Genomic DNA, 17,541 nt, shown 5'->3' with positions numbered 1-17,541 from the left:
CACACATTCACACAGGGAGAAAGACATATATATATATATATGAGTGAATGAGTGTTAGTCACTCAGTCATGTCCAACTCTTTGCAGCCCCATGGAGTCCTCCAGGCTCCTCTGTCCATGGAATTCTTCAGGCAAGAATACTGGAGAGGCTGGCCATTCCCTTCTCCAGGGGAACTTCCTGACCCAGGGATCGAAATCCAGGTCTCCTCTACTGCAGACAGATTCTGTACCATCTGAGCCACCAGGGAAGCCCATATATATATACACATAGGCACATATTATGGCATACACACGGCACGTATCTATAGAGAAAGGCACAAACACATACAAGCACACACGCACAGCTGAATGAGTGTGCACTGCAGCACTGTGGGATCATTTCCATACAGGGCTTTTTCCTCTGAAATCATGGAGATGTCTTCTCCCTATGTCCTCCCAGTACCGAGCCTCGAGCCTGCTCCAAACAGGTGCTCGTTGATAGTGTGTGGAGAGAGGGAGCTGACACTGGTGTGGAGGGCCACATGAGCCAGGCCTCCATCTCCAGGCCCCGCATAAGGCAGAAAGCCCAGGCTAGGCCCGATGAGCCTGGGATGTAAGGCAAACCTTGGCAACTCCTGCGGTCTCCCTGGTTCACCCCCTCCCCATCTTGTGCCTCCACCCAGGACTCTCTCCTTGGGTGGTCCATAAACCAGCCCATCAAAATCACCTGGGAACTTGTCAGAAATGCAAAGTCTCAAAAAAAAAAAAAAAAAAAAAAGAAATGCAAAGTCTCAGGCCTGGCTTCAGGTCTACTGAACCAGAAAGCCTGGGTGTGGGGTTCAGCATCTGCGCTTTCACAAGCTCTCCAGGGGTTTCTAAGGCATGCTACAATTATAGAACTGCTGCCTGTGAGGAGAGGCAAGCTCATGCCGTGGGGGGAGGCAGCTAAAGTCTGGAAACACTAGCAGCTGCTTATGCCACCTGTGTGTAAGGTGGCTGCTCATTGCTGGTGGGTACCCGTACCCAAAGTACTCTCACACACACACACACACTCTCTCTTACACACACACTCGCACAGATATGAGCATCTGGCACGATCTCAGAGAATCTATATGCAGGGATTCCTCTCGGATCCACTGGGTATAGGCAGGCACCCAAATGAAGGCAGGAAGGGGTGAAAGAACTGTTCTCCTCCTGGCCCCACAATCCCTCTGCCCTTTGTCCTTTCGGAGGGTCCCTGAACTCTCCCTCAGAGCCACAGAGGCTGAATAGTTGCCCAATCAGACAAGGCAGACTGAGTTGAGAGGCCAGGTGATCCATGTGCCTAAGAGAACTCGGGGTATGTGCTAAGGGCAGCAAAGTTCTTTCTCTGCATAGGTGGGCCGGGGCCAGGGAATGTTGGGGATCAGCAGGCAAAGCTTAGGCAAGAGCATACCACCCCGAGCTATGAAGCGCCGCCCACACGTAGAATTCCCCTTAGCCCCTCCCCAGGGCTGCTGCCCGAGCCCCTGCCTCCCCACCCATCCCTCTGCTCTGGCCTATGGAGCCCCGGGCAGCTGCCCACCTGGCCCACCCCCATGCCCTGCGGCATCTCCCCCTGGGGGTCTGGAAGTGAAATCGGGCCTCTGGAAGCCGCTGGGGATGTGGGGAGGGGAGGAGAAGGCTGAGCTTCCTCAGGCTCAGATCTGGTTTCGCGGCTGCTTCCCGTGGCGCACTGCCACAGGCTGAGCCTCCAGCTGTGCTATATAAGGCCCCGTGGCTGGCCTGCTGGAGAGAGGAAAGCGTGGAGCCCCCAGCTGAGGATCCTGCTCAAGACACGGTGAGCCCCGCTCCTGTTCTCCTTAGCCCGCCCCTGCACCCCTCAGCCTGGCTCAGCTGCCCCTGGGCACCCCCGGCCAGCTGCCTCACCTCCCGCAGACACGACTTGCCTTTCTTCCTTGGAGCTGGCCCCAAGTCTTCTCCCTCCCCGACGTGAGGATGGGGCCCTCAGAGGGCGCCTGTCAGGGTCTCTTACCTCTGGGTCCCTTTTTCCTGCGGTCAGCCAGCCTTTTTTGTCTGAGCGCTCTGAGACCTGCGGATTGGGGAGCCTCAGCAGCAGGGCATATGCTGAGGAAACTTCCATGGGCTGCCAGATGGGAAATGGTTTTTCCACAAGGTGCCTCAAGCCACTTTGGCCCCAGACAGTCCCAGAGCAGAGTCCCAGGCTGAGGGCCGTGCAGGCCCTGGGGAGCGCTCGGCCCTCGGCTCAGAGCCTGGGAGCTGGGGGGGAGGCCCACAGAGCTGGAGACCCTGGAGACCCTGCACTCCGTTCTCGGGGCCTTAGAGCTGGATGGCCTGCAGCGTGGGCTTGGTCTGTTCTTCTTCTGGGACAACTAAGTGCTTCTGAATCTTTTTTTCCAGAAAGGAGGACTCTCCCTTTTCTCACCACACCCTGGACTTTGGAGGTTGAAGTGAATCCCTCTTGAATTTCCAGGCACTGGTCAGAATCTGGGTTGGCCAGAGGTCTGGGGAGAGAGAAAATTGAGCGGGAGCCTGGGTCCTGGCCCTATTACCAGGCCTCTTGGAGAACAGGGGAGCTCCTCTTCCTGTCCCTGCAGCCCCTAACCCCCACTCAGCAGTTACTGGGGGGCCCTGGCCTCTCCCTGTGGGTCCCCTCTGCTCTCCTCCAGCAGGCTCCTGGCTGTGTGACTCCTAGGCAGGCCAGAAATGTGTTCCATCTGCAGCCTGTGCGCATCTGGGAATGTGTTCATGGAGCTGGTGTGTCTGAAGCATCTGCACCCTCCAGCTTGCCTGTCCTGTGAGAGGCTGCTGTGGTGGAGCAGGGGCTGCCCAGCCTTCATATATAGCCCTGTTGTGCAGGAACGTGAGTCCCACCAAGGGCAGCTAAACAGGTCTCCAAGCCTGGGTCTTGGAAGTGAGTCACCCAGAGGATGCTGGGGGTGAGCCCAGGCACCCACTTACTGGCAAGGAAACATCTCACCCCGACTGTCCCTTATGTCCCATCTCGAGGTGGGGTCCTAGCACCTGGATCTGGGGTTTGAATCCAGGTCTGCCTCATGTGAATGAGATTCTGACTCTCTGCCTCTCCCAAGCTGCCCAGATTTACAATGTGGGCAGGTATCATCCTCACAAGACTTCATTCTGTCCACCTTTCACCTTTGATAGGTCAAGAAATAGTTCTGGAGACTTCCCTAGCAGTCCAGTGGTGAAGATTCCATACTTCCAATGCAGGGGGTGCAGGTTCAATCCCTGGTTGAGTTACTAAGACCCCACATGTAGCAAGATGCAGCCAAAAAAATAAATGAATAAAAATTTTTTACAAGAAAGAAAAGAAATAGTTCTGCTCAAAACCTCAGAGTCAACTCAGAGATATGGAACCTGATGAGCTTTGTTTCTTTGCAGGTCACTGATCTGAGAAACTTCTCAGGGATTGCATTCCAGGGACTCCAACTCTGTGAAGGAACCCTCACTCAGCTCCTGCCACGTTCCCCACAGGACGGGGGGAAAGATGGCGGGGACCAAGGCCTGCATGTTCTTCTGCCTAGTTTTGGAGATCACCTCAGCGTTGGGTACAGGCTAAGTATCTCCTGTCTCTCTAAGCTGCTACTTGCCATAGGGAAGTCACATTTGGTCTGGGACCCAACTCTGCACCTGTCCTAAACTATAGCTGTGGCACTAAGACCCGAGGCTGGTTTATCTATTTATTCATAGTTTATACCCTGCTTGTTTTCCTAAAGGGTTTGAGATAGGTCCCAATATTAAAACTCACAGGACAGAATCTTTTAAATGAGGAGAGGGATAAGCTGTCATTCAGAAGGAGGAAAGAAGATAAAGAGGGTCACCACTGCCCCCTGAGTGCTAAATTTAGCTCTGAGCTTCCTGATAGCCAAAGCAAAAGGAATCCCTGAGTTCTCACATCTGGATTTAGGGTGAGATCTGATTTTAGTTTCATGAAAATTCATTTAGACCCTGTAGCCAAATTTCACAGAGACACTGGAACCCCTTCTGGTCTCCTTGTCCTTGGACCCCATTCTCTGGTGACTGCGAGTTTGCCAGGGAACAGGTGGAGGGAATTTGCCCGGTGGGCTCCCCGAGGCGTCTGAGCATCAGAGCTCACAGCACCAGGCTGCATGCTCTCTCCTACCTCCCTTTCTTTTTCTGATTTCTAGCCACATACTCAGGTAAAGCAAAAAACGCTCAGAATTCTCCTTAGAGCTATGAGCACTGCAGGCTTTGTGACTGCAGATGCAGGAACAAGGGCTGTCTGAGCATCTTGCCAAACCCTCTATGTGCCCACCTCCTGCCTTGCTCTTTCTACCCTGACAGCTGTTGGTGATGAAGATGATTGACATTCAGCAATCTGAAGGGAAATCAGATTAGTTTGATTAAAAGAGCAACCATCACCCCCAGTTAAGCAGCAAAGAGAATACTAATTTGACTTTCTCATGAGAGTGAATTGCCTTTTGAAGCTTTTGCAGGCCTCTGCTGTCCTCTCACCTTTCTGTTTTGGAGCCTCCAACTCAGCCTCAGGTGGGTTGGACCTGGAGGCTCGCTGCCTGTGGCTCAGAGGTCCCCATACCCGTCCTCAGGGAGACTTTGCCAGCTGTGGTCAGAAAACTAAAGGACTGGGACTTCCCTGGTGGCCAGTGGTTACGACTTCATACTTCCAGTGCAGAGGGCGCTGACTCAATCCCTGACTGGGAAACTAAGCTCCCACAGACTGCATGGTGTGGCCAAAAAATAAAAATAAAAAATAATAATAATTAAAGGTCCACTCCTCCAGCCAGATCCTATGAGGGTGAGGGTGGATTCCCAAAGTCAAGCTTTGCCAGGAGAAGAGAAATGGACATCTATTGTCCAGGTCTTGAGCTAAATGGAGTTGCTAATACTTTATTCAGCAAACATTCTGTGCTAGGCATTATTCTAAGTGGATTTTATGAAGAAGCGTATTTAATCCCTATAATCATCTGAGCTGGGGACTATTATTAACCTTACTTTATGATGAGGGGTCAGATGAGTTAAGTACCTGGCCCAAGGTCACACAGTCAGGAAGTGGCAGTGTCTGGGGCTCACAGTCTCAATCGCCATGTACTTCAGAGACTTTGTTTCCTTATGGAATCCTCATGCCAGCTGGACCACCACATGTGCAGTGGAAACTAATGTCTCTGTTTTACAAGATGAGGAAAGTAAGGTTCCATTCTGCCAAGAAGGATGGGCTCAGATCCTACAGGAGGAGCCCTGGCTGCCTTGCAGCATCCCATGGTCCATTTTCTAGAACAAACGCGAAAAGAGAACCACGCTGGTTGAGCATGCACTGCATGCCAGGTCTCTTTAGCTTCACCATCACCTTGAAAAGGCACCATGACCCTGTGATGCAGTGATTGTTGGCGCAGCTCTATTTACAAAAAATAATAATTTATTTTAATTGGAGGCCAATTACTTTACAATATTGTGGTGCTATTTGCCATACACTGGCATGAATCAGCCATGGATGTACATGTGTCCCCCCATTGTGAACCCCCCTCCCTCTTCCTTCCCCACCCCACCCCACCCCATCCCTCTGGGTAGTCACTGGCTTTGAGTGCCCTGCTTCATTCATCGAACTTGCACTGGTCATTTATTTTACATATGATAATATACATGTTTCAATGCTATTCTCTCAAATCATCCCACCCTTGCCTTCTCTCACATAGCCCAAAAGTCTGCTCTTTACATCTGTGTCTCTTTTGCTGTCTTGCATATATGGTCGGTCATTACTGTCTTCCAAATTCCGTGTTTATATGTGTTAATACACTGTATTGGTGTTTCTCTTTCTGACTCACTTCACTCTGTATAATAGTTTACAGTTTCATCCATCTCATTAGAACTGATTCAAATGCATTCTTTTTTGTAGCTGAGTAATATTCCACTGTGTATATGTACCACAACTTCCTTATCCATTCGCCTGCCGATGGACATCTAGGTTGCTTCCATGTCCTAGCTATTGTAAACAGGTAAAGCTCTCTTTTATGAGGAAACAAATTTAAAAGAATAAAGCTTTTGAGGTCATACAGCCAGTCAATGGCAGAGTGAGACTCTGAACCCACGCCCAGCACTCACGTTCCATCCCCCACATCACACTGCTTCCCTACATCCTGAGAGGCTAGTAGCAGGACCCTGCTGGACCCCTGTAACTTTCTTGGCTTCTCACTTCTCCTCCCGGCCCTCAGGGAGGCAGATGATGCTCACTCAGTCAGTAAGAAGAGTCCAACCTGGGAAGAGGACCTCAAGTGTCTTTGCCAAGCCTGCTAACCTCCTGGACAGTGAGTTGTGGCTGGAGCAGGGAGCATGGGGGTGAGGGGGTCGCTCTTTACTGAGCTTGCTAAGAGAATCTCTGCAGTCGGGGGGGACAATGTCAGGGTTCCACAGACAAAATGCTTTGCTCAGTTGTGTCCAACTCTTTGCGATCCTTTGGACTGTAGCCTGCCAGGCTCCTTTGTCCATGGGATTTTTCAGGCAAGAATACCAGAGTGGATTGCCATTTCCTTCTCCAGGGGATCTTCCTGACCCGGGGGTTGAACCTACCTCTCCTGCATTGCAGGCAGATTCTTTTACCCACTGAGTCATTTGGGAACTTCCATAGAAATCCACTTTTAAAAGGCATTTGAGGACTTCCCTGGCATCCAGTGGTTAAGACTCAGTGCTTCCCCTGCAGGGAGTCTGGGTTCAATCCCTGGTCAGGGAACTTAAAAAAAAAAAGGGGGTACTTGACCAACATCTCTGTCCAGGCAGAGGGAGCAAGTATATAGGACAGCTCAGAAGCATGAAGCTGCCTAATAGATCCCAGGAATGCTGTAGGGCTTGCTGGGGCCAGAGCGCACACAGGCTGGCAGGGAGAGAGCAGAGAGAGGAGGCTGGAGGTACCAGCTCATTAGCACCTAAATACCCGGCTAAGGGGTTAAAGCTGGGAGCGATGTGACCCTGGCTGCGTGGAGGAAGCTCACCTTGACTGCGGTATTGAAGAGGAGTGGGGATGGTTTGGGGAACACAGAGGTAGACATCAGGCAGGAAGTTACTGACATGGTATAGCCAGGCTGCTGAGAATCTTTGGCAGCAGGGTGTGCAGAAGGGTGAGAGAGTCTAGAAACGCTGCACAGAGAGACGTGATGGGGCCTGAGACCAGTGAGGGGCAGGTGAGGGGCAGGTGAGGGTCAGCGGGGATGACTCCCAGGGGTTGAGCTCACCAGGGCTGCTGGGGCCTGACTGGCTCCCACCTGTCTCCCACCTGGCTCTCTCTGGCTCTCTCTCAGGTCCCGGGGAGTGGACGACCTGGTTCAACATTGACCACCCGGGTGGGAAGGGTGACTACGAACGGCTGGATGCCATTCAGTTCTACTATGGGGACCGGGTGTGCGCTCGGCCCCTGCGGCTAGAGGCTCGAACCACCAGCTGGACACCTGCGGGCAGCACTGGCCAAGTGGTCCACGGCAGCCCCCTCGAGGGCTTCTGGTGCCTCAACAGGGAGCAGCGACCCGGCCAGAACTGCTCTAATTACACTGTGCGCTTCCTCTGCCCTCCAGGTGAGCCTGGCCAGCCCCCACTCTCTACTTCTCACCAGCCTCTCCAAAGGGGGAGGCCAGGGCCTGCATCTGGCCATGGAAACTCTGTATATCGCACACATACACGTGCTTCAACTCCATAATAACCCATTAGTTCCATGAGAGCCATAATGTTCCCAACAGTGTTCTGTGTTGATGGATAGTTTCCTTTCAATCCATTTTACTGATGGGGAAGACCACAGGCTCTGGAGTTGGACTGCTTTGAATCTGGGCCCACTGTCTCTACTGTGTTCCTTAGGCAGATTTTCTGAAACTCTCTGAGCCTCAGGATTCTTACATGTGGAAGAGAGGTATTAATATACCTTCATGGGGAGTTTTGGGCTTCCCTAGTGGCTCAGACAGTAAAGAATCTGCCTGTAATTCAGGAGACCTGTGTTCAACCCCTGGGTCAGGAAGATCCCCTGGAGAAGGGAATGGCAGGATTCTTGCCTGGAGAATTACATGGACAGAGGAGCCTGGTGGGCTACAGTCCATGGGATCGCAAAGAGCTGGACGTGATTGAGCGACTAACATTTTCACTTTATGAGGTTTTTATGAGGATTAAATTAGATAATAAATGCAGAGGGCTTAACGCAGGTGAACGCCCACTAAGTTTTCATTTCTAGTTTAGTTCCTCTGTGCCAGATGCTGCTAGTTATCTCCATTGTTCAACTTTCACAACTGACTGTGAGGAATCTCTATTTTGACAAGTTATTCCAGGTTCAGAGAGGTTAGGGAACTTTTTGGAATGACACAGCTGGTCAGTGGAATGCTGGGATTTAAACCCAGGCCTGTGTTCGCAGAGTTCAAGAGTTCATGCTCTTTCTGTCCTCTCTCCCCATACTGGGTAATTCAGAGCCAGCTGCAGACCTGTCCATTACTGACTGTGCGTCCTGGCTTCCTGGGGTCCCGCCATTGCACACGGCCTGACCCTGCAGGCTCAGGTGCAAGTGGCAGTCACCTGGATCAGGCACTCAGGCTGGGAAATGTCTCAGGGTGAGGTTCGAGGCCCCCGTTTTCTTGCACACAGGCCTCAGATCAAGGATGAGGAGTGTAGGCAGAGGGGCCTTGATGTTGCTGAGGCCCCAGGTCTTGACTTCCCAGGGCCCCTTCTGCAGGAGCAGGGGCTGTTTTCACACAGGGAGAGTAAAGATGGTGCTGTCCTCCACATGCAAGGACAGCACACCAAATTCCCAGTGCTTGGCCAGTAAGTCCCTCTCAGGGGCACCCATAGCCCATTTGGTGGTGTCATTGTGAAAATTAAGAGACATCACTTCCTCAAGTCTCTTGGTGTCCATCTGTTGGAAAAATCCTTGCAGGAAATGTAAATATCAAAGACATCTAGGATGTAACTGGAGGCGTGCATCTCCGAGAAAAAGCAGCCTCAGGGTCGGGCATCCTGAAGGAGTCCCTTTGGAGGGAAGTCAGACCGCCTGCTGGTCTTCTTTGTAGGATCCTTGCGCCGAGACACGGACCGCAGCCTCTGGAGCCCGTGGTCTCCCTGGAGCAAGTGTTCTGCTGCTTGTGGTCACCCTGGGGTCCAGACCCGATCACGCACCTGCTTGGCGGAGACAGTGTCGCTGTGCAGTGAGGCCACCGAGGAGGGCCGGCATTGCATGGAACAGGCCTGTTCAGGTACCACCCCTGCTTCTGGTACCAGATAGGGCGTGGGGCTGGGGCTGAAATAGCCTAGAAGAGGTTAGAGGATCAGACTGAGACAGGTTCATTCATTCATTCATCCACACATCAAGTAATTCTGTGCACTGATGGGGGATTTAGGGGATAATGTGGAAGCACAGAGCAGGATCAATCATCGTCACTCAGGGGACTCAGTTCTGTCTTCCTAGAGGAGGTGTCCTGAGCTAAGTGTTGAAGGATGAGTAGGAATGAGTTACGCAGGCTGCTGAGGGAGGGTAACAAAGGCCTAAGGATGAGAGAGAGCATATGAGACTCCGCAGGTGGGACATTGAAGGAGGGCCAGAATCCATACATGCCCTCCTGATGTGGCCTCTTTTTCCACAGCCTGTGACCTTACCTGCCCCATGGGCAAGCCGAATGCTGAGTGTGACGCGTGCATGTGTCAGGACTTTGTGCTCTATGGGGCTGTCTCCCTCCCTGGGGGTGCCCCAGCTTCAGGGGCTGTTGTCTACCTCCTGAGCAAGACACCTAAGCTACTGACCCGGACAGACAGCAGTGGGAGGTTCCGAGTCCCTGGGTTGTGCCCCGACGGCAAAAGCATCCTGAAGATCACAAAGACCAAGTTTGTGCCCATCCACCTCACGGTGCCTAAGACTAGACTGAAGGCAGCCACCATCAGGGCGGAGTTCGTGAGGGCAGGTACTGAAGTTCTCTGGGGTCGGGCTGGGGAGGAAGGCTGGACTTTTAAATACAAGGATTCTAGTACTCAGAGCTGGCTTCCCAGCTTTCCCTGAGTAAAACTAAAAAGTCCCCAAGTTCCAACATCATCTGGCTCCCTACCCACCACCCATTACTTACCTTCTCTCCTCTCCTATTACGGTCCCCACCACCTGCACTGAGTCACTCTACTACAGTTACAAAGGTTTCCTATCTATTCCTCAACTACATAGGTGCACACCTGCCTCAGGGCCTTTGCACTTGCTATATACTCTGCTTGGAGTATTCTTCCCCCAGATAGTGGCATGGCTTGCTCCCTCAGATGTATAAGTTCTTTCCTGCCAACTTATCTAAAAGAGTCAATGACAATATAGCGTAAGGCTTGGAGGTCGTAGAGAGAGAGGCTGGGGAAATTCAGAAACAGTGCAGAATGGCCAGAAAATTCTGTTGGAATCAGAAGAGAAGGTACTGCACTATTTGCAACAGCCAGCTCTGTCTCAATGGCAATGCTTGGGAATCTTGCCTGGTACAGAGTCCCCTTGGCTCGCCACTGCCTCACCCAGATACTGCTCAAGAGGCTATGGGAGCGGGTCCCATCTGAGTGGATGGAGGGAGTGGAGTCTGTTAGGACCATTAGAAGCGGGCTAGGGTGTATGTGTGAAATTGTACAACTTTAACACATGTCAAAATACCTGAGGGAGCAAGGCTCTGGAGAACCTGTCACAAAGAAAAACCCCAGACACCATTTCTCATCCCTGTCTCAGAAACACCGTACATTGTGATGAACCCTGAGACGAAGGCACGAAGAGCTGGGCAGAGCGTGTCCTTATGCTGTAAGGCCACAGGGAAGCCCAAACCAGACAAGTATTTCTGGTGAGTATGCTGCCACGTATCTGGCCTGATTCTCCTCTTGGAAAACCAGAGCTTTCTTGCACTGGGTCTGGAGTTGTTAATCATGACAGTAACCAGCAGAATAAAGTCATAAGTAAGGCTCTGGTGTGGCTTCCCAGGCATTGCAGTGGTGAAGAGCCTGCTGCCAGTGTAGGAAATGCAAGAGATGTGGGTTTGATCCCTGGGTCAGGAAGATTCCCTGGAGTAGGAGATGGCAATACACTCCAGTATTCTTACTTGGAAAATTCCATGGACAGAAGAGCCTGGAAGGCTACAGTCCATGCAGTCACAGAGTCGAACATGACTGAGCGTGTGCACGTGAGCATGCACCCACACACACAAAGCCCTGGTCCATCATCAGGGAATGGACACTTAAAAGTGGGGGCCAGCTGGGGACTTCTCTGGTGGTCCAGTGGTTAAGACTGCAAGGGGTGTAGTTTTGATCCCTTGTCAGGGAACTAAGATTCTAATAGCCAAAAAAAAAAAAAATTTTTTTAAAGTTGGGGCCAATAGGGTTGAGGCCACTCAGACAACCAGCAAGCCCTGTTGTCCTATTGAAGCTGGGGTCCCTACAGAGCCGCTGTGGTCTTAGGGTCCTGACTCTATATCCTTGGGATACAGAACCAGGTTTCCCAGTCCTAACTTCCCAAAGGCAAACAAGGTTAGAGTCTCCAGTGGCTGTCCTTTACCCTTCACAAACATTTTACAGCCATTATCTTATTTGACCCTCTCAACAGTTCTATCGGAGAAGGCAATGGCACCCCACTCCAGTACTTTTGCCTGGAAAATCCCATGGATGGAGGAGCCTGGTAGGCTGCAGTCCATGGGGTCGCTAAGAGTCGGACACGACTGAGCGACTTCACTTTCACTTTTCACTTTCATGCATTGGAGAAGGAAATGGCAACCCACTCCAGCGTTTTTGCCTAGAGAATCCCAAGGACGTGGGAGCCTGGTGGGCTGCCGTCTATGGGGTCGCACAGAGTCAGACACGACTGAAGCGACTTAACAGCAGCAACAGCAATAATTCTACGGATCAGCTAGGAATCATGGCATCTATTTCATATGAATGGAACAGGAAGTTGAAGCTCAGAGGTGAAAGGATTTGTCCAAGGGTCCATAGCCAGCCAGCGGTGGGGCTGAGACTGAGAAGCAAGTCCCCTGACTCCCAGGCCAGTCAGTGCTCTTGAATGAGCCAAGTCAGTTGCAGAGTTGGCATCTGCAGGGACCTGTCCATCATCTGCCTGGCTCCTGATACTGTCCTTAAGGATACCAGCCCTTCCACTGCCCCCTCAGGCTGTCCCTCTCCATCCCTTGCAGGTACCATAACAACACACTGTTGGACCCCTCCCTCTACAAGCATGACAGCAAACTGGTGCTGAGGAATCTGCAGCGGGACCAGGCGGGGGAGTACTTCTGCAAGGCCCAGAGCGATGCTGGGGCTGCGAAGTCCCGCATCGCCCAGCTGACTGTCATAGGTAAGCCTGGCAGGGCCTCTGGAGAACCCCTGCCACAGCAGGCATAACCGAACAGTCAAAACGTGGGCTGTCCTGGGCTGTGTGCAGTGCTGTGCTTTCTGGAACACAAAGATGGCACAGACCTGGGTCCTACCCTCACAGATCTGCCACTCCAGGAGGGGTGGAGAAATAAGAGACAAGTCAGTAGAGAGAGAAAAAATGCAGCTGAAACAGGAGATAAGGAGTTGTGGATATTACAGATGAGAAACAGAGAACTTCCAGGTGGGAAAGACTGTTGTGGCTGGTTGCTGGAGGCTTAGACAGTGGTTTTTAGCTTTGGTCACCCACTGGGATCAACTATTGCGTTTTTTTTTTAACTTTTAAATTTGTATTGGGGTATAGCCGATTAGGGCTTCCCTGGTGGCTCAGTGGTAAAGAACCTGCCTGCAATGCAGGAGTTGCAGGACATGCAGTTTCGATCCCTGGGTCGGGAAGAACCCCTGGAGGAGGGCTTGGCAACCCACCCAGTATTCTTGCCTGGAGAATCTCAAGGACAGAGGAGCCTGGTGGGCTACAGTCCACAGGGTCACAGTGAGTCAGACCCAACTGAAGTGACTTAGCACGTGTGCACAAATAACTGATTAACGACGTTGTGGTAGTTTCAGGTGAAGAGTGGAGGGACTCAGCCACATGTGTACATTTATCCATTCTCCCTCAAACTCCTTTCCCATCCCGGCTGCCACATAACATGGAGCAGAGTTTCCTGTATTATACAGTAGGTCCACCTGTGAGTTTTTAAAAAATATTGTTGCCTGGGTTTTACCTCCAGGGAGCTTGATTTTATTGCTTTGGAATGTGGCCTGGGAACACTCAGGTTAAAAGCTCTCCCCAGGAATTCTAATTCGTGGCCAGTATTGCGAACCCCTGAGGTTAAACAATGGCCAGGGTCTGTGTGTATGGAGGTGGGGGAATTCCAGATCAAGGGCCAGCGTGAGCAAAGTTAGAGAAGGGGGCAGCTGAGGGGGCTTTACAAGAAAGGGTGACCTGATTAAAGCTGGCTGCTAGAAGTGAGCTGGAGGAGGGGAGACCGGAGGCTGAGACCAGTCAGGAACCTGTACTTGCAAAATGAGGGGGAAGGAGGATATCTTAGTAATTGGCCTAAACAAAGCCAGGCAAAAGGCAGGAGGAAATTTGTTGGGAGGAGTCTGGAGTATTTCACAGACTCCAATGAGCGAGACAGCTGAGGACAGACAGGACACAGGGCACCTGGACCTTCGCGGATGAGATGCGGAACCCTGTCAACAACCGTGGTTCCCAGCTCGTTATGCCAGAGCTCCCTGCTTGTCACAGTTATTCTTAATACTTCACATGTTTAATATTTTAAACTAAAAAGTAGTTTACTATTCTAAAGCTAAATTTATAGATAATAACTATATGTGACTTTAAGATATCTATATGGACATGCTCCTAATGACATAAAATGGAAATATAAAAAAATAATTTTAGTGCAAAATCGTATGTGTTTAAATATGTAAGTGTCCATGACACAAGAACACCCACCAGGAAGTCAGACACTTGCACTTGAATCCAGTCACCATGAATGTGATGACAACAAATACTGACGTGTAGCGGGGCATTGTTTCACATTCCTTGGGCGGTTGTAGGGAGGTGATTTTTCTGAGACAAGAAGCAGTTCCTGGTATTTTACCAAGCTAAACAAAGTACAATCTTAGCTCGATTTATATGGTAGTTGCATCCTTCAAAAACTCAATGCATGGTAAAACCATGTATAAAAAACCAGGTTCTGATCATTTAAACATGCTTTCCATGTACATGAATGTCTATAGAATATGTGAAAGCAGAATGCAGTAAAATTCTTTATGCCACACAGTGCCAGGCACTGCAGAAAACAGAGCTACAAGCCCACCCCGCCCATGATAAGCCAGTAGCACTCCCAGCTTTGGTGGTAATTCAGAACACCCTCACAAATTTTCAAGATCCCTCCAATGAGAACCATTACTGTAGTGGTCTCTGCAAGGAACACTGTTTCTCCAAGGATAAAATGGAATTAGTAATGGCTATCCGTTCTCCCTCAGAGGAGTTCTATGAGAGTTGGGACCATGCCAGTGCTTTGAAAACCTGAGGTCAGAAAAGTGAGGTTGAGATGCCCTTTGTGTAGGAAAAGGACTTGCATTTAATGTCTGAACTATTTCCCTCCATAGCCCCTGATGAGATTCCTTGCAACCCAACCCCCGAGAGCTACCTTATCCGGCTGCCCCATGACTGTTTCCAGAATGCCACCAACTCCTTCTACTATGACGTGGGTCGTTGCCCTGTCAAGACCTGTGCGGGGCAGCAGGATAATGGGATCAGGTGCCGAGATGCTGTGGAGCACTGCTGTGGGATCTCCAAAACAGAGGAGAGGGAGATCCAGTGCAGCGGGTACACGCTGCCCACCAAGGTGGCCACCGCGTGCAGCTGCCAGCGGTGCACGGAGACTCGGAGAATCGTGCGGGGCCGAGTCAGCGCGGCCGACAACGGGGAGCCCCTGCGCTTTGGCCACGTGTACATGGGGAACGCTCGTGTGAGCATGACTGGCTACAAGGGCACGTTCACGCTCCACGTCCCTCAGGACACAGAGAGGCTGGTGCTCACATTTGTGGACAGGATGCAGAAGTTCGTCAACACCACCAAAGTGCTGCCCTTCAACAAGAAGGGGAGTGCTGTGTTCCATGAGATCAAGATGCTTCGGCGGAAAGAGCCCATCACCTTGGAGGCCATGGAGACCAACATTATCCCCTTGGGGGACATGGCTGGTGAAGACCCTGTGGCTGAGCTGGAGATCCCATCCAAGAGTTTCTACCGGCAGAACGGGGAGCCCTACCTGGGAAAAGTAAAGGCCAGTGTGACCTTCCTGGATCCCCGGAATATTTCCACAGCTACTGCTGCCCAGAGTGACCTGAACTTCATCAATGATGAAGGTGACACTCTCCCTCTTCGGACATATGGCATGTTCTCTGTGGACTTCAGAGATGAAGCCACCTCAGAGTCCCTTAATGTTGGCAAGGTGAAGGTTCATCTTGACTCAACCCAGGTCAAGATGCCAGAGCATGTGTCCATGATGAAACTCTGGTCACTCAACCCAGACACAGGGCTGTGGGAGGAGGAAGGTGACTTCAAGCCTGAAAGCCAAAGGCGGAGCAGAAGGGAGGACAGGACCTTCCTGGTGGGCAACATGGAGATTCGTGAGAGGAGGCTTTTTAACCTGGATGTCCCGGAGAGCAGGAGGTGCTTCATCAAGGTGAGGGCCTACCGGAGTGAGAGGTTCTTGCCCAGTGAGCAGATCCAGGGGGTCGTGGTCTCTGTGATCAACCTGGAGCCCAGGACTGGCTTCTCCTCCAACCCCAGGGCCTGGGGCCGCTTTGACAGTGTCCTCACGGGTCCCAATGGGGCCTGCGTGCCTGCCTTCTGTGACGACCAGTCCCCCGATGCTTACTCTGCCTACGTCTTGGCCAGCCTGGCCGGGGAAGAACTGGAAGCAGTGGAGTCTTCTCCCAAGTTCAACCCAAATGCAATCGGTGTCCCTCAGCCCTACCTCAACAAGCTCAAGTACCGCCGGACAGACCATGAGGACCCACGGATCAAGAAGACGGCTTTCCAGATCAGCATGGCCAAGCCAAGGCCCAACTCGGCAGAGGAGGGCAATGGGCCCATCTATGCATTTGAGAACCTCCAGGCATGCGAGGACGCACCACCCAGTGCGGCCCATTTCCGGTTCTACCAGATCGAGGGGGATCGGTACGACTATAACACAGTCCCTTTCAACGATGACGACCCCATGAGCTGGACTGAAGACTACTTGGCCTGGTGGCCCAAGCCAATGGAGTTCAGGGCTTGCTACATCAAGGTGAGGATTGTGGGGCTGCCGGAGATAAATGTGCGCTCCCGTAACATGGGGGGCACCCACCGGCGGACGGTGGGGAAGCTGTACGGAATCCGGGATGTGAGGAGCACACGGGACAGGGACCAGCCCAACGTGTCCTCTGCCTGCTTGGAGTTCAAGTGCAGCGGGATGCTATACGACCAGGACCGTGTGGACCGCACGCTGGTGAGAGTCATCCCCCAGGGCAGCTGCCAACGAGCCAGTGTGAACTCCATGCTGCATGAGTACCTGGTCAACCACCTGCCGCTGGCGGTCAACAACGACACCAGCGAGTACACCATGCTGGCGCCCTTGGACCCACTGGGCCACAACTACGGCATCTACACTGTCACTGACCAGGACCCTCGCACGGCCAAGGAGATTGCGCTCGGCCGGTGCTTTGATGGCACATCCGATGGCTCTTCCAGAGTCATGAAGGCCAATGTGGGAGTGGCCCTCACCTTTAACTGCGTAGAGAGGCAGGTGGGCCGTCAGAGTGCCTTCCAGTACCTCCAGAGCACCGCGGCCCAGCCCTCCCCTGCAAGCAGTGTCAGGGGAAGAGTGCCCTCAAGGAGGCAGCGGGCAAGCCAGGGGAGCCAGCGTGGAGGGGTGGCCTCTCTGAGGTTTCCTGGGGCTGCTCAGCAGCCTCTGAGCGACTGAGGCTTGTGATACTTTCCTTCTCCTGCCATCTCACATGACAGTCATGTGGGACTGATGCCCAAACTGTCACTCGGTTAATTTAAGCCCATCTGTTCTGGTGCAACTTGCGTGTTTAGTTCTTCATTCCTTCACTTACTTATTGTCTTTGTCTCGTGACCCTGATTGGCATGAAGCCCCTGAAATGTCAGAATAAAGCCCCACTGTCCTGTTCTCTCTCTACAAGAAACACAAGAAATTGGCCATGGGCAAACTCTGTGGCTTCAAGCATTCTTCATTTACTGTCCTACCTGGAAATGTCTTTCATTTTCTTTTTTGCATGGTTTTGCCCACCTCTAATGATAGTCGGATGTTGAAGGTCAAATAACCAATATAAAGCATATTTCTTGGCCTGACTTCATAGGATGTAAGCAAGGCCTGCATCACAGTTCATACGTATAAAAGGTGGTAAAATAAAGAAATAAACTATATTGTTATTTGAAATGTTACTAACATTTCTTTGCTGAATCTGGAACTCCAGTGCATGTTCAGTGTTACACTGTTGAATATAAGGTAATCATATTTCCTTTGCCAAATCTGGGAAAAACATCACCTGGTATCCACAACTGCACTCCGTTGCTAACTATATTGTTTCCTTTTATATTGTTCTCACTAGAAGCCCAGTGTGGCCCAGAACAGATGTCAATAAATGCACATTTTGTACTTGA

At 51.6% G+C, this 17,541-nt stretch overlaps 1 protein-coding gene and 1 long non-coding RNA gene across 7 annotated transcripts in view; one reads left to right on the top strand and one right to left on the bottom strand.

Moving 5' to 3' along the window:
• The window catches only part of LOC136172500 (uncharacterized), a 47,803-nt gene extending 45,513 nt beyond the window's left edge, over positions 1-2,290 (bottom strand). For both annotated transcript variants that reach the window (XR_010664033.1, XR_010664032.1), the window contains exon 1: positions 1,993-2,290. This is a non-coding gene — a long non-coding RNA (uncharacterized lncRNA). The remainder of the gene's footprint in view (positions 1-1,992) is intronic.
• On the top strand, positions 1,490-17,541 carry CILP (cartilage intermediate layer protein). 5 transcript variants are annotated; one of them, XM_065941951.1, is made up of 9 exons: positions 1,490-1,797; positions 3,381-3,547; positions 6,188-6,280; positions 7,268-7,537; positions 9,008-9,190; positions 9,578-9,892; positions 10,675-10,783; positions 12,119-12,276; positions 14,478-17,541. In XM_065941951.1, the coding sequence occupies exons 2-9, from the start codon at positions 3,487-3,489 to the stop codon at positions 16,835-16,837; spliced, it is 3,549 nt and encodes a 1,182-aa protein (XP_065798023.1). In that variant the 5' UTR covers positions 1,490-1,797; positions 3,381-3,486; the 3' UTR covers positions 16,838-17,541. The 5 variants fall into 5 exon arrangements, with proteins under 5 accessions (XP_065798023.1, XP_065798026.1, XP_065798028.1 ...); XM_065941953.1 differs by lacking the exon at positions 1,490-1,797 and adding an exon at positions 4,448-4,508 and having other exon boundaries at positions 3,505-3,547; XM_065941954.1 differs by lacking the exon at positions 7,268-7,537 and having other exon boundaries at positions 1,491-1,797.

The sequence above is a fragment of the Muntiacus reevesi genome, chromosome 7, assembly GCF_963930625.1.
Source record: "Muntiacus reevesi chromosome 7, mMunRee1.1, whole genome shotgun sequence".
NCBI lineage: Eukaryota > Metazoa > Chordata > Mammalia > Artiodactyla > Cervidae > Muntiacus > Muntiacus reevesi.
This window is presented reverse-complemented; position numbering and strand designations above follow the sequence as displayed.